The sequence below is a fragment of the Crocuta crocuta genome, unplaced genomic scaffold (assembly GCF_008692635.1).
Source record: "Crocuta crocuta isolate KB4526 unplaced genomic scaffold, BGI_CrCroc_1.0 scaffold139, whole genome shotgun sequence".
In the NCBI taxonomy this organism is placed as follows: Eukaryota; Metazoa; Chordata; class Mammalia; order Carnivora; family Hyaenidae; genus Crocuta; species Crocuta crocuta.
The window spans coordinates 9,266,050-9,279,903 of NW_027533258.1; the positions used below are offsets into that span (position 1 = coordinate 9,266,050).

Genomic DNA, 13,854 nt, shown 5'->3' on the forward strand with positions numbered 1-13,854 from the left:
CCCCACTCACTCTCACTCGCTCTCAGAACAAACACTTAAAATTTTTAAAAAGCAATATTTCTGTTAAGAGCGTTTATAAAATTATCAGGTGTGTTTTTAAGTCATTTCCGCTTCCTAAGCTCACCAGGCACTCCTCGCACACCGAGGCCCTCTGTGCTGTGTGACGTGACTGTTTTGAGCAGTCTTTCTGTTCGGTAGCCAGTGTAACTCTGGCCCCACCTCTCGTGAAACCAACAGGAGCTTCTCCAGGAGGAGACGCGTCAGAAGCTGCACCTGAGCGGCCGCGTCCGGCAGCTGGAGGAGGAGAAGAACGGCCTCCAGGAGCAGCAGGAGGAGGAGGAGGAGGCCCGCAGGAGCCTGGAGAAGCAAGTGCTGGCCCTGCAGGCCCAGGTGCGCGTGCGCGCGGGCCCGGGCGTGTGTGCCTGTCCCCCTTTAGGACGGCGCTCAGGCTGCACTAGGCCAGACCCCGAGTGTGTCTTCTCTGACCCAGCCAGACGCGGGTACTCCGCCGGCGAGGGTGTGGGAGACGCCCCAGGACGGGGTCCGCTCTGCAGGGGCCCCAGCTAGACGTGATCCGCTAACACGCTGTTACGGCCCGAGCCTCGTGTTCACGGTCACGTCACGCCCACGCCCTCGTCTTTCCTCCAGCTACGGAAGACGAGCTTTCTCTCCGTTCCCCGCCTGCACAAGCCAGTGGGGTTGTTTAACGCGGGTCTCTCTCTCCCTCTCTCTCTCTCTCTCTCTGTAAAACCAGCTGACAGACACCAAGAAGAAAGTGGACGATGACTTGGGAACGATTGAGAGTTTGGAAGAAGCCAGGAAGAAGCTCCTGAAGGACATGGAGGCGCTGGGCCAGCGCCTGGAGGAGAAGGCCTTGGCCTACGACAAGCTGGAGAAGACCAAGAACCGCCTGCAGCAGGAGCTGGACGACCTCACGGTGGACCTGGACCAGCAGCGCCAGGTGGCCTCCAGCCTGGAGAAGAAGCAGAAGAAGTTCGACCAGGTGGGTCCCCGGCATCCCCGGCTCCCGGCTCCAGGGCCAGTGGCACACGCCGCCACCTCCCGGCGGCCCTTTGGTTGTCCGGGTTTAAAATAATCTTCGTATGTGTACGTGTTTCTAGAAAATCGGAAAAGGGAGAAAAGCAGAAGGAAATAGCCCCCTGTGAGCCCCGGTAGGGGGCTGAGCAGGAAGTCAGACGCACGGCGAACGAGACACGTGTCTGCTGCCTGTGCGTGGTCCCTAACGTGTCCCCACACCGTTCCGTGCAGCTGCTGGCGGAGGAGAAGAACGTGTCTGCCCGCTACGCGGAGGAGCGAGACCGCGCCGAGGCGGAGGCCAGGGAGAAGGAGACCAAAGCGCTGTCCCTGGCGCGGGCCCTCGAGGAGGCCCTGGAGGCCAAGGAGGAGTACGAGCGGCAGAACAAGCAGCTCCGGGCGGACATGGAGGACCTGATGAGCTCCAAGGACGACGTGGGGAAGAACGTGAGTACCAGGGACCCCGTGGGGAGGGGCCGCCCCAGCAGCGCAGGGGCCGGGGGGTGTCCTGGCCTGCCCAGTGGGGGACCCATGTCCCCCGGGAGAAGCCGGCAGAGTCCCTGCGGCCTGTGTGCTTGGTTCTCGGTGCCAAAGCCGCGGATTCTCGTAGCGGCCCTGACCAACGGTGACACCTGCTCGGGCCCCCTCAGGTGCTTTGAGGACCTGTTCACAGTCTGGAAGTTTCTGTGATGCTGCCCTTTACTGCATACATGCTCTGTGAGAGCCGAGGTGATGTGTATTTGTCCCTCACGCCTCAGGTGCCTGGGGGGCGGGGGGAGCAAGAGCCTGGGCCTGGGCCAGAGACGGTCCCTTCTCCCCAAGATGAGCCACTTAACCTCCTGACCCCACAGTCTCGTCTGCCTGGTCTCAGGAAGCTGCTGCGTATGTGCTTTGAAAGGCATCCAGCCTCATTTCCGTGTGATTTGGGCTCTCCAGCCACGTCATAAAGGAGGGAGGAGTCTCTTCCCTTCTCGTTGGGGCCCCTGCAGCCAGGGGCCCGTGGGGTCAGCCCCGTGCACAAGAGGCCACCGAGACTGGAAACGGCCGTGATTACGTAATAACACGTAGACCACTCCATAGTAGCTTTCCTTTTTTTTTTTAATTCGGTAACCTCTACGCCCAACGTGGGGCTCGAACTCAAGACCCCACGACTGAGCCAGCCAGGCGCCCAGTTTTCTTGATCCTGTTAGTTTTCACTAGAATAACGGACAGTCACACGTGCTTTCCACAGACCTCGCTTCTGTGCCTGCAGAGCAGCGGGGGCTGCAGGGCCTCCCCGCCAGTTCCTGCCCCCGGGAGAGGTGGCGTGGCTGCCTGACGGGTGTCTGGGGGATGGGTCAGACAGGACCCAGGGGGGACGCACTTGGCACTGAGAACTAGGAGGTTTGTGGTGAGGGTCTCTGGCCACAGGAGGCTCAGGCCGCGTCTCCCACGTCCCCTGCTCCACAGGCCTAACACACCTGAATAGTTACATCGGGTGAGGTTTCCCACGCGAGACAGGATCTCCCGTAGCACCTTAAACACACACACACGTGCACGCGCACACACCCCACCCCGACAGCCCGTCCACAGACAGGCTCCTTGGATACTTTGCTTTATTTATCATCCTTAGGCTTTAAAATTTTTTTTTAATGTTTTGTTTATTTCTGAGAGAGAGAGACAGCGTGAGCAGGGGAGGGGCAGAGAGAGAGGGAGACACAGAATGTGAAGCAGGCCCCAGGCCCTGAGCTGGCGGCACAGAGCCCGACACGGGGCCCGATCTCATGAACCATGAGATCATGACCAGAGCCAAAGTCGGACACTTAACTGACTGAGCCCCCCAGGCGTCCCGTTCTTGGGCTTTTAAAGCTCGCCACTTGAGGGTGGCCAGAGGAAGCCGTGCTCCGGTGGTAGAGCACGTGTGGGCAGAGCTCCGCGCTGCCGTCTGGACGGCGGAGGCCGCAGCAGGACAGGGAGGGGCGTGTGTGCCGGTCAGGAAGCTGGCCCGGGAGGGACCAGAGCGGCCTTCGTGCCGCGTGGGGGCCCGGAGCCGACGAGGACACAAACCGCTGTCCCCGTCCGTGCCTCCACCAGGGCTCAGCCCTTTCCCGCTGCTTCCCGCGCTCCAGGTGCACGAACTGGAAAAGTCCAAACGGGCGCTGGAGCAGCAGGCGGAGGAGATGAGGACGCAGCTGGAGGAGCTGGAGGACGAGCTGCAGGCCACGGAGGACGCCAAGCTCCGCCTGGAGGTCAACATGCAGGCCATGAGGGCCCAGTTCGAGCGGGACCTGGGGGCCAGAGACGAGCAGAGCGAGGAGAAGAAGCGGCTGCTGGTGAAACAGGTGCGGGGGGGGCGCAGGGCCGGGCGCGGGGCCGTACGCTGTTCCTTCGCGTGGGCCCGCGTCAGCTGGAACCAAATCCGTGCCTGTGCTCGCCTGGTGAGTTTATTGCCTGAAAGCTCACAGGATTATTTCTGGCTTCCTGTATCTCCCGCAGCAGCACTGCTGTTGACAAGCAGGAGACGTAGCGGTGACTGAACAGGCCCCGCGCACTGACTGTGGTGCAGATGCTGTGGGCCCAACACGTGTGGGCAAAGGGACTTGCCCGGAGCCCCTCGCAGGGGGGCCCCTCGCAGGGGGGCCCGCGTTTCTGAAGGTCACTCGCACCACGTGCCCCCAGTGAGAAAAGCAAAACCAGATGCTTGCATTTTTTTGGTTTTAAAAAGTTGCTGGGCACTTAGGATTTTGTGTACTTTTCCAAACATACGTCAGGCTTCTAATTTTAAACGTTGAGTTTAAAATCGAATTGTGGATATTTCGAGCGTCCCTCAGGTCTTGGATGTGGTCTTCCTTGGTTACGTTCACTGCACCAGCGTTTAGTACACTGGGGCTTCCCGCCCGGTGACTGACCACCTCCCACTGAGTGACCTAAAACAGCACGCATTTCGCTCCCGGTTCCTATGGCTCAGGAATTCTGAACCGACACGGCCGGGTGTGTCGTCCGAAGGCCGAGCCTGGGCTTGGGGACCCACAGCCAAGCCGCCTCCGCTCACGAACTGGCCCGAGACCTGGGCAGCCGGGCCGCCTGGGCCTCCCTGGAGGAAACCGCCCCAAGAGCACGCCCCCTGCCTTCCCGCTGCCACGCCTCCTTGGCCGGGGCTGCAGACGAAGGGCCGCGCCCTCTGCGCCCTCGGGTGCCGGGGAGAGCGGCAGACGGGGCTTCCCGCTGAAACACCTTGTGGAATGAACCTCAGCTCCCGGGCTTTTCCGTTAATAATGACGGCCGCTCCGGAGCAGAGCGCGCCTACGGCGACAGGCTGCCAGTCCCCGTGCGGGGCCGCCGGGGTGCGGCCACACGTAACGCCGGTGCCGCCCGTTAGGTGCGGGAGCTGGAGGCGGAGCTGGAGGACGAGCGGAAGCAGCGGGCGCTGGCGGTCGCGTCCAAGAAGAAACTGGAAATAGACCTGAAGGACCTGGAAGTGCAGATGGAGGCTGCGAACAAAGCCAGGGATGAGGTGCTCAAGCAGCTTCGCAAGCTTCAGGTGCGCAGCTGGCGGGCTTGCGAGGGGCGGGGGAGGGTGTGCTTGCGGGCCCCAGAGATGGCACGGGTGGTCTCGCGCCTCCAGGCCGTGCACGGCCCCTCAGCAAGTCTGGGACAGATCCGCGCGGTCAGCAGGTGGTGCGTGTCCCGGGGGGGGGAGCGGAACGTGCTCTCAGGGCTCCAAGCAGCCCCTGGAGCGGCTGAGCTAAGCACGGAGCCACCCAACAGGAAGGTGGTGTCGCCTCCCTCCTGCCGCTGTGAGCTCTCCTCTGTCCGGTCTGACTAGGCACCTCGGCCACTTGAGTGACGTGCCAGTTTTCACTGTCGCCGTGACCAGGCAGTTTCCAGAACAACTCCCACTATTGCGGGATGTGACGGGCCCTCTCTCGTCATGGGCCCTGTTTTGGGGGACTCGTCCATTATGACAGAGGCTTGAGACAACGTCCATTTCTCTGACCGAGGTGATTCTGCACCTTAATGTCTTCTGGGGGTGCCAGATGGCTCGGGCAGGACGTCCGCAGTCCATGGGATCGAGTCCCGCGTCGGGCTCCACACTGACAACAGGGAATCTGCTTGGGATTCCGTCTCCCTCTCTTTGCCCTCTTTGCTTGTGTGCATTTCTTCTCTCTCAAAATAAACTTAAAAGGAATGTGTTCTAACAAAATCTAAAGACGAGAAGAAACAGTTGTGAGCAAAGATGGCAGTTGGAGCGGTATTTGTACCTGCAGCAAAGGGAAACCACCTGAACCTGAGTGGACTGGGGGAAGGGGGACAGGGTTGCGGGGAGGGGGGACAGGGGTGCAGGGAGGGCCGTGAGTCGTAAGACAGAGCACAGGCGGCCTCGTTCACAGCTGCCCACGCAGGAAGGTGTTTGCGTGCGGACATGTGGAGTCACAGACAACGTTTAACGGACAAGTCAGCTCTGGGGGAGAAGTTTAGAGCGTCAGGGGCGCTGAGTACGGAGCTCTTGCTCTCCCGAACTGACGGCCACGGGTCCTGAGCACACTGCGGGGACCGTCTGCTAGTGTGACTCCGGTCATGACCCGCTCCAGCGAGTTTCAGGCCGTACATCACACAGCGTCCCTGTGCGTCGTCAGGGTAGTGCGCAGCCTCACCGCCGCGCACTTGTGGGCACTGAAGCGCCTCTGCAGGAAGCGCTGCACCCGTCGGCAGCCGCTGCGCGTGGTCTGCTGTGTCCGGCGCGAAGCGACCGTTGGTCTACTTGCTGCGTCCCTGGCTGTGCCTGTGCGGGACGTTCCGTGAGTGTCCCTGGCTGTGCCTGTGCGGGACATTTCGTTAAAACGGAGCCGGGAAATCTGTGGCTTCTGTGACTGGTTGCTTCCCCGTAGCGCATTTTCAAGGCTCATCCGAGGAGTGGCATCGATTAGGACTTCGTCCCTTTTACTACTGAGTAACGTTCCTGTACAGACAGACCGCGTGCCATTAACCCACCAGCTGTTGAACGTCTGGGTTGACTTTTCGGATACTGTGAATACTGCCGCAGACGTTCGTGTAGACGCGTGCTGCTACCTTCTCTTGGGCGGATGCGCATCAAGGAGGGAATTGCTTGGCCATGCGGTCGTTCTAACTTCCTGTCCAGGCTCTCCACGGTGACGGCCCCGCTTTGCACTTCCTGCCAGCTGTGTGTGGGGCTTCCAGCTTCACTGCGTCCTCACCAGTACCTGCTGCTCCTCTTTCCGAGGCAGCTCAGTGGGCAGGAAGTGGCGTTTCAATGCGGGTTTGACATGGCGTTTCCCTAATGGCCACGATGAACATCTTTTCATGTGCTTATTGGCCATTTCATTATCTTATTTGGGAAAAATCTCTTTTAATCCTTTGCTCATCTTCTTGAGTTGTCTGTACTGAGTTCTGTAACATTTATGTATGTATTCTAGATGCTTCTTGTGAGATCTATGATTTCCAGATATTTCTTTCTGTTCTCTGGACTGGTCTGTTCACTCAGTGGTGGTGTGTACAGTACACATTTCTTATTTCTTGTGCTTTTGTTATCTGGTCTGTGAAACCACAGTCTACGCCAAGATCATAAAGACTTATTCCTGCACTTTCTCCTAAGGGTTTTTATACTTTCAGATTTTTTTTTTAACCCAGTGAGTTTCTGTTGTATGGTTTTGCTTTTTTTTAAGTTTATTATTCTTGTGAGCGGAGGAGGGGCAGAGGGAAAGAGAGATAGAGAATCCCAAGCAGGCTCCTCACTAAGTGCGGAGCCCCACGTGGGGCTCAACCCCACAAACTGAGATCATGACCTGAGCCAAAATCAAGAGTCAGATGCTTAACCGACTGAGCCCCCTAGGCGCCCCAGAAGACTATTCCTTCCCCCACTGAATTATCTTGGCTCTTGGCACTCCTGTCAGAAATCCACTGGCCGTATATTTACGTTTATTTCCAGACTCCGTTCTCGTCCTTGATCTAGGTATCTTTCTTTACACCAGTGTCACAAGTCTTGATTGTTGTGGCTTTGTAAGTTTTCAGATTGGAAAGTGTAACGTCTCTCACTCTGTTCTTTATCAAGATCGTTTAGCTGTTATGGGCTTCGTACAATTCCTTCAGATTTTAGGGTCAACCTGTCGATTTCTGCAAGTGGCAGGTGGGGAACCAGCTCGAATTTTGATAATTTGGTGACTGGGTAGATCTGGAGAGGACTTAGCATCCTAACAGTATTGTCTTCTTGTGCATGAACATGACTGTCTTTCTATTTATTTGGCATTTCTTTTTTCAATGATGATCTTACTTGATAGTTTTGGTGTAGAAGTCATATACTTTTGCTAACTTTATAGCTAAGTACTTGTTTTGAGAGAGAGACCGTGCGCACATTTGAGCAAGGAGCAGGGGCGAGGGGAAGAGGGAGAGAAGCAGGACTCAGCCAGGCCTCAAGCTCACCCGATGCAGGACTTGAACTCACAGACCATGAGATCGTGACCTGACCCGAAGTTAGATGCTTAAGCGACTGAACCACCCAGGCTGCCTGTAATTTTTTTTTTTTTTTTTATGCTTCTAAGGATGATTGCTTTCCTGATTTTTGGGAATGTTTATAGTATATGGAAATAGTTGATTTTTGTACGTTGATCTTGTAACCTTGCTGAACTTGCTTATTCTAATGGTTTTGTGGTGGATTCCTTAACATGTTCAGTATCCAGGATCACATCATCAGCAAATCGAGCTAGGTTTTTTTGCTTCCTTTGTAACCTGGATGTCTTTGGTTTTTGTCTTAGCCTAACTGCTTTGGCTAGAATCTCTGCTACAGGGGTCAACCGAAGTGGCAAAGTCAGACATCTATGCTTCGTGGCCTATCGTAGGGGAAAAGCATCTCATTCAGCCTGTTAGCCTACTGGTGTTCATGGATGCCTTTCATCAGAGTTGAGGGAGTCTCCCTATTCATTTTATTGAGTGGAGTCTCCCTATTCATTTTATTGAGTTGTTTTTATAATGAGAGGGGGTTAGGTTTTGTCAAGTGCTTCTTCATGTATGGAGATGATCCTACAGCTCTGTTCATTCGTTTTTGGTTTCAAATTAACCTTGCGTCCCTGAGGTAAATCCCACTTGGATGCTGGGATATAATGGTGTATAATTCTTTTGGATTTTACAGACTGATGGATTCAGTTTGCCACTGGGTTTTGCCGATTTTTGCACCTCTTTTCTTTTTTTTTTTTTTACAAATAGTTTATTGTCAAGTTGGTTTCCATATAACACCCAGTGCTAATCCCCACAAGTGCTCTTCTCCATGCCCATCACCCCCCTTCCCCCCACACCCATGAGTCCTCAATTTGTTCTCAGCATTGAAGAGTCTCTCATGGTTTGCCTCTCTCCCTTTCCCCCACCATTTCCCCCCTTCTTCTCCCCTGTGGTCCTCCGTTAAGTTCCTCCTAATCCTCCTATATGCGATTTTTGCACCTATTTTCATAAGGGATATTGTTCTTTGTGCTTTCTTGTGATACTTCTGTCACCGTCGTATATTTTTTGAGAGCGCGCGCGCATACACACATAAGTGGGGGAAGGGCAAAGGGAGACCGAATCCCAAGCAGGCTTCACGCTCTACGAGGAGCCCAGCTGGGGTCCGATCCCATCACCCTAGGATTGTGACCTGAGCCGAAATCAAGAGTCGGACGCTTAGCCGACTGAGCCACCTGGGCGCCCGCCATATCCTTTCACATTTATGGTGACTGTACGTGGACTTTTATAATCCGGAAACAATACATGTCTAAAAACTAAGAGCGAAAAGTCCTCTAAAACCTTTTTCCTACTTGATCTTAGGCCCAGATGAAGGATTACCAACGTGAATTGGAAGAAGCTCGTGCATCCCGGGATGAGATTTTTGCTCAGTCCAAAGAGAGCGAGAAGAAACTGAAGAGTCTAGAAGCAGAAATCCTTCAATTGCAGGAGGTTGGTTTACTTCTTGATCCATTTGTTCATAAAATGTTTGCCCTTGGAATTTCTCCAAGATCAAAGAAATGTTGGGATCTTTGGAGCCGGTGTGATCTCACTGTTTCCATCCGTGAAGGCACCGGGGTCAGTTCCCGCTGCTGCCCCTCTGTGTTCCCCTGCCTGCCTCACGGCCAAGGGCTCAGTAGTCACTTTTCAAACGACTTTCCAGGCCTTGCTTGCTCCACGTGTTCTAGGTTTTTTTTTTTCCTATTTAGTTTTGAGTGAGAGAGACAGCATGAGTGGGGGGAGGGGCAGAGGCAGAGTAAGACACAATCTGAAACAGGCTCCAGGCTCTGAGCTGTCAGCACAGAGCCCGACGCGGGGCTCGAACCCACAAACCATGAGATCATGACCTGAGCCGTCTGAGCCCCCCAGGCACCCCACTGCTCCACATGTTCTAAAAGGCAGCGGTGTTGATTGGGTGTCAGGAAGCCTCAGGATCACTGAGCCCGATGTGTTCTGATGGTTCCCGGGTTCCCACCGCAGCACGATTCCTGTGATGCTTAGAAAGGAGGACGCAGGTTTCATGCATCCCTGAGCGATGCATCTTGTGGTCAGTTCTTCTGTTTATCTGTTCTGGAAATTCTTCTGAAGAGGGACCGACAGGGTCCCGTGTGCCATGGGGTTCCATCTGCGGTAGACACACGTGACCGCGTAGGTTTGCTTTGCATTTTTGTGGAGCTGGGGCCACATACAGAGAACTGCACACTCGTGGCCCGTCCACACGCGTCTGTGCGCGTGCTGATCAAAACGTACTGCAGTCTGGGAAGGAGAAGAGCGACTGAAGTGGAAATGTTACTGGTTAATCCGAAAACACTCCCAGTACAAACACCTAGAAATGGGGCGGCTTTGTAACCAAAGACCGCCAATGTGGAGCAGAGCGTGCAGGGAAGGAAGGGTGTCAGGAACGGGGTGGGGGGAGCAGTAAAAGCCGAGTGAGTGAGCGGGTGCTCAGCGAACCCCAGGTCCCGTGAGGCAGCTTTTGCTTTAGATCCTTGTTTTCTATTTCATTGGGTTTTGCTCTGGGCTTTATTTCCTTTGGATTTTTCCTTTTTTCTGCTCTCTTGAGCCACACGTTAATTTTACGTTTTATCTGTTTCTGGAACTACAGCATATTTCCCTCGAAGACCTGTCTTCATGGTGTCCTAAAATATTTGCTCGTGTCGCCATTTATTTCCAAATTTTTCCCATTTCAACGATGGTTTCTTCTTTATACCATGAACAACTTAAAGATGTGGATTTTCTTTTTTAATTGATTTCTATTTTCTTGCACTGTGGCTGGAGAATCACTGAGAGCAGAGCGGTTACAGGGGCTAGAACGTGGTCAGTCTTGAAAACGCTCCACGGGAGCCTAAAAGATCACGTGCTCCTCCGTGAAGCAGACGCTCCAGGCCTGTGGGGCTCATCGAGGGGCAAAGGGGGCCACACGCGGGAGCGGGCCTCCCGGAGGCCCCCAGCCTGCGACCTCCGTACCCAAGTGCGTCCCCAGCCTTTTCACAAAGTGTTTATTTCAGACCTGAGACCAGGGAGACGCAAGCCCTGCCCTTCTCTCCATTTCTTTTTCCTTCCCTCTGGCTCCTCCTCTTTCTCCCAAGGGTCCCCCGGCCAGGGTTGGGATGGGGGGGAGTGGGAAGGGCCCCTTACTGGGCCCCAGAGGCCAGGTGGTAGAGCTGATGCCCACACAGTGCCTGTTGAGAGGCCCTTGGCTCGGGCCCGGCCCAGGGCTCAGGACAGTGTGTGCCGGCGCCGGGCACAGGGCACACTCCTTCTGCGGCCCCTGCTCCACGGACATCGGTACAGCTGTGCTTTGGCCAAACGTGGCATTTTTAGGAAGGGCCAGCTGGTGGGAAGAGTGAGGACCCCATCTCTGCTGTCGCCCAGCCCTGGGACCCTCCCCCGTAGGCTAAGGACGGGGTTTCGGTCTTACCCACGTGGGGTAAGAAACGCGCCCTGGCCGCTCATGCGGCAAACCCTCTTCCATGAAAACTTGTGGAAAAGCTGCAGCAGGTAGCTCTTCCTCCGGAGGACCAGCCCTGCCCGGTTCAGAGAGCCGCCTCCCACCTCCTTCGAGAAACGCACGCAATCCCCACGGGAGTTGTGTCCTCCTCTCCTGGCACAACTGCGTCTTTCCTGGGACCCTGGCGTTCACCGGCCCGTCGCGTGACCTTCACGCTGTACTACGTATCGTGTGACCGCCCCTTTGAGACCATGAGCTCCATACGTCATTTTGGGCTCGTCCGAGGTCTGAGCTAAGTTGAGGATTAGGACACCGCTTGCTAAGGGGGGGCGGCCCACGGCTGTCCCTTCCGGAGGCAGCGGCAGCAAGGCCGTCTCGTGGGCCAGGAATCCCCTCTGGGGACAGCGCTGTCAGGATGTTGACAGCCGCACCTCAGCTGGCTGACGTGCGCCCAGCTGGTGGTCAGCGGGGTCGCAGCCTAGTTTCTGGAACCCCCCCCCCCCCACTGTGCTTGTCCCTAGGAACTGGCCTCCTCCGAGCGAGCGCGCCGCCACGCCGAGCAAGAGAGAGACGAGCTGGCCGATGAGATCGCCAACAGCGCCTCCGGCAAGTGAGTCTCCCGGCAGCGCCCACACCCCACGCCCCCCCGGGGCAGGCCCGTCCCGCCGGGGAGGCCTGGGCGGCTGCTCGGAGTCCAAACAGATGAGCACAAGCTGCTGAGCCTCCGACCTGCCCCGGCGCTGGCTGTGCCCCCAGCCACACACGACACCCCCCCCCACGCCCCGCAGGCGGAGGACAGACAGACAGATGGACGGACGGACACTCAGAGCCAGGGCCCCACGTCCGCACCCCGCGCCGCAGGTGGTGCAGATCCTCACTTCCGGAGTCGTTAGGCTTGGGGAGCAGCTGCCTACGACTTCCCTTTCTCTGAATGCATTTCTCAGGAAGTCCTCAGTTTTTCCAAATAAGATGCTTTCTCCGTGTACTGACCGTCCTGAGGGTTCATCGTGGTCCCCTTGTAGCAGAGTCCGGGGTAGGGAGTGCAGGGCTCATTCTGGAGGCAGAGCCTGGCTGCCGTGTGCAAAGGACAGACAGACGGGCAGCAGGGGCACGGCGAGAAGGGCCTGGGCGGCACGTTCGGCAGTGAGCTCCCCTGGTCCTGACCCCTGACACCCCACCCCCCCAGGTCGGCGCTGCTGGACGAGAAGCGGCGGCTGGAGGCGCGGATCGCGCAGCTGGAGGAGGAGCTGGAAGAGGAGCAGAGCAACACGGAGCTGCTCAACGACCGCTTCCGCAAGACCACGCTGCAGGTGGCCCGTGGCCCGGTCCCCGGGAAGGGCGGTGTGGCCCCCGTGGCGCCAGCGACTCACCTGCCCCCCCCGCCCCCCGCCAGGTGGACACGCTGAACGCAGAGCTGGCGGCCGAGCGCAGCGCCGCCCAGAAGAGTGACAACGCGCGCCAGCAGCTGGAGCGGCAGAACAAGGAGCTCAAGGCAAAGCTGCAGGAGCTGGAGGGCACCGTCAAGTCCAAGTTCAAGGCCACCATCTCCGCCCTGGAAGCCAAGATTGGGCAGCTGGAGGAGCAGCTGGAGCAGGAAGCCAAGTAAGGGGGGGAGGGGGGTCCCTCAGCAAGGCCGGCAGCTCCCTGCGGCTCCCCTGCAGCCCAAACCGCCACGCCCTGCCCTGCAGGGGCTCAGGGGACACCGGGCCACCTGTCACCCGAGTGGGAGACAAAGTGCTGTCACCCGTGCTGGTGACCTGGAGCCAAAGGCACCCCGATCCCGCTGTCAGGCGGCTTGCCTCCCCGCTCACTCCCCGGCCGGCCGTTTTCGCATAACATCTGTGAGGGAACAAAAGATCGGTGTCTGTTGTCGGTGGCTCTCGAGGTGGCCCATCCGGAAGCAGGGTGACCAGCGTGCCGCCAAGCAGAGGCTCCCGTCAGAGCTGCACTGGCCCCAGCGTCCTGGCAGGGGGGCCGTTAATTTTAAATTCTAACGGTCACTTGGTAAAGCGGGTCTTCGTTTGGTTTGGTTTCCAGGCTAAAAAGTCAGGTAGGTAGAGTAACCGAGGCTTTTGTCCTCCGTCTGGATTCACTGTACGTGCCGGGGCTTTGGGCGGCAGGAGACCCTAAGGTGACCGACGGCTGTGTGTCCAGGCACAAGGGACGCACGGCTCTGCTCAGCGCCGTTAGAGGCCACGGCAGGGACCCCGGACTCGGGCCGGAGGGGGAGGTGCCCGGGCGCGTCCCCGGGGCCCCATCCTGGCCAGAGCGCTCCCGGGACCAGGGCCGCGCGGGTCCTGCCCCGCTGCTACCGTTTCCGGAGCCGCGCACTAAGCGTCGGTCCCCCGGACAGGGAGCGGGCGGCCGCCAACAAGCTGGTCCGTCGCACGGAGAAGAAGCTCAAGGAGATCTTCATGCAGGTGGAGGACGAGCGCCGACACGCGGATCAGTATAAAGAACAGGTGAGGGGGGGGCAGCTGGAGCGAGGCCCCAGGTGTTACCCCCCCACTGGCGAGGTTCAGAACGTCACAGACACGTGCTGGGCGCCCCCCCCCCCCAAAGGCAGGCCCCTCGGTCCCGGCATCAAGGGGAGGTGCTCACGGGCCTGGCTGTGGGGCGCCCCCCGGCTCTGCCGTGAGGAGACTCGGCACCGCGGACACGGGCAGGGAGGCTGCGCTCCGCTCGCTCCCTCCCTCCCTCCCGCCCCACCTCCCGGGCCGCGCNTCCTCCGGAGGGGCTCCGCCCCTGAACCGAAACGTAGCTGGGGCCGCTGCGGGGATTCCCTGCCGCGCTCCCACGGGTGCTCGTGACCCCCGAGGCTGTGTCGCTTCTACGGAAAACTCGAGGGGACAGTAGGTCTCCCCAGCACATGCTCTCCTCGGTGGGCACTGGCGGCGCGCGTG

General features: G+C 57.9%; 1 protein-coding gene across 4 annotated transcripts in view; it reads left to right on the plus strand.

The window, feature by feature from the left end:
- The window catches only part of MYH10 (myosin heavy chain 10), a 121,568-nt gene that overhangs the window by 106,416 nt on the left and 1,298 nt on the right, over window positions 1–13,854 (plus strand). For 3 of the 4 annotated variants that reach the window (XM_077746906.1, XM_077746907.1, XM_077746908.1), the window contains 10 exons: window positions 238–390; window positions 755–1,003; window positions 1,270–1,482; window positions 3,144–3,356; window positions 4,394–4,555; window positions 8,824–8,952; window positions 11,473–11,561; window positions 12,138–12,261; window positions 12,345–12,553; window positions 13,305–13,433. In XM_077746906.1, the coding sequence (XP_077603032.1) occupies window positions 238–390; window positions 755–1,003; window positions 1,270–1,482; window positions 3,144–3,356; window positions 4,394–4,555; window positions 8,824–8,952; window positions 11,473–11,561; window positions 12,138–12,261; window positions 12,345–12,553; window positions 13,305–13,433 (1,670 nt within the window). Of the gene's footprint in view, window positions 1–237; window positions 391–754; window positions 1,004–1,269; window positions 1,483–3,143; window positions 3,357–4,393; window positions 4,556–8,823; window positions 8,953–11,472; window positions 11,562–12,137; window positions 12,262–12,344; window positions 12,554–13,304; window positions 13,436–13,854 lie in introns of all 4 variants that reach the window. The other variant, XM_077746909.1, reaches the window with a different exon arrangement.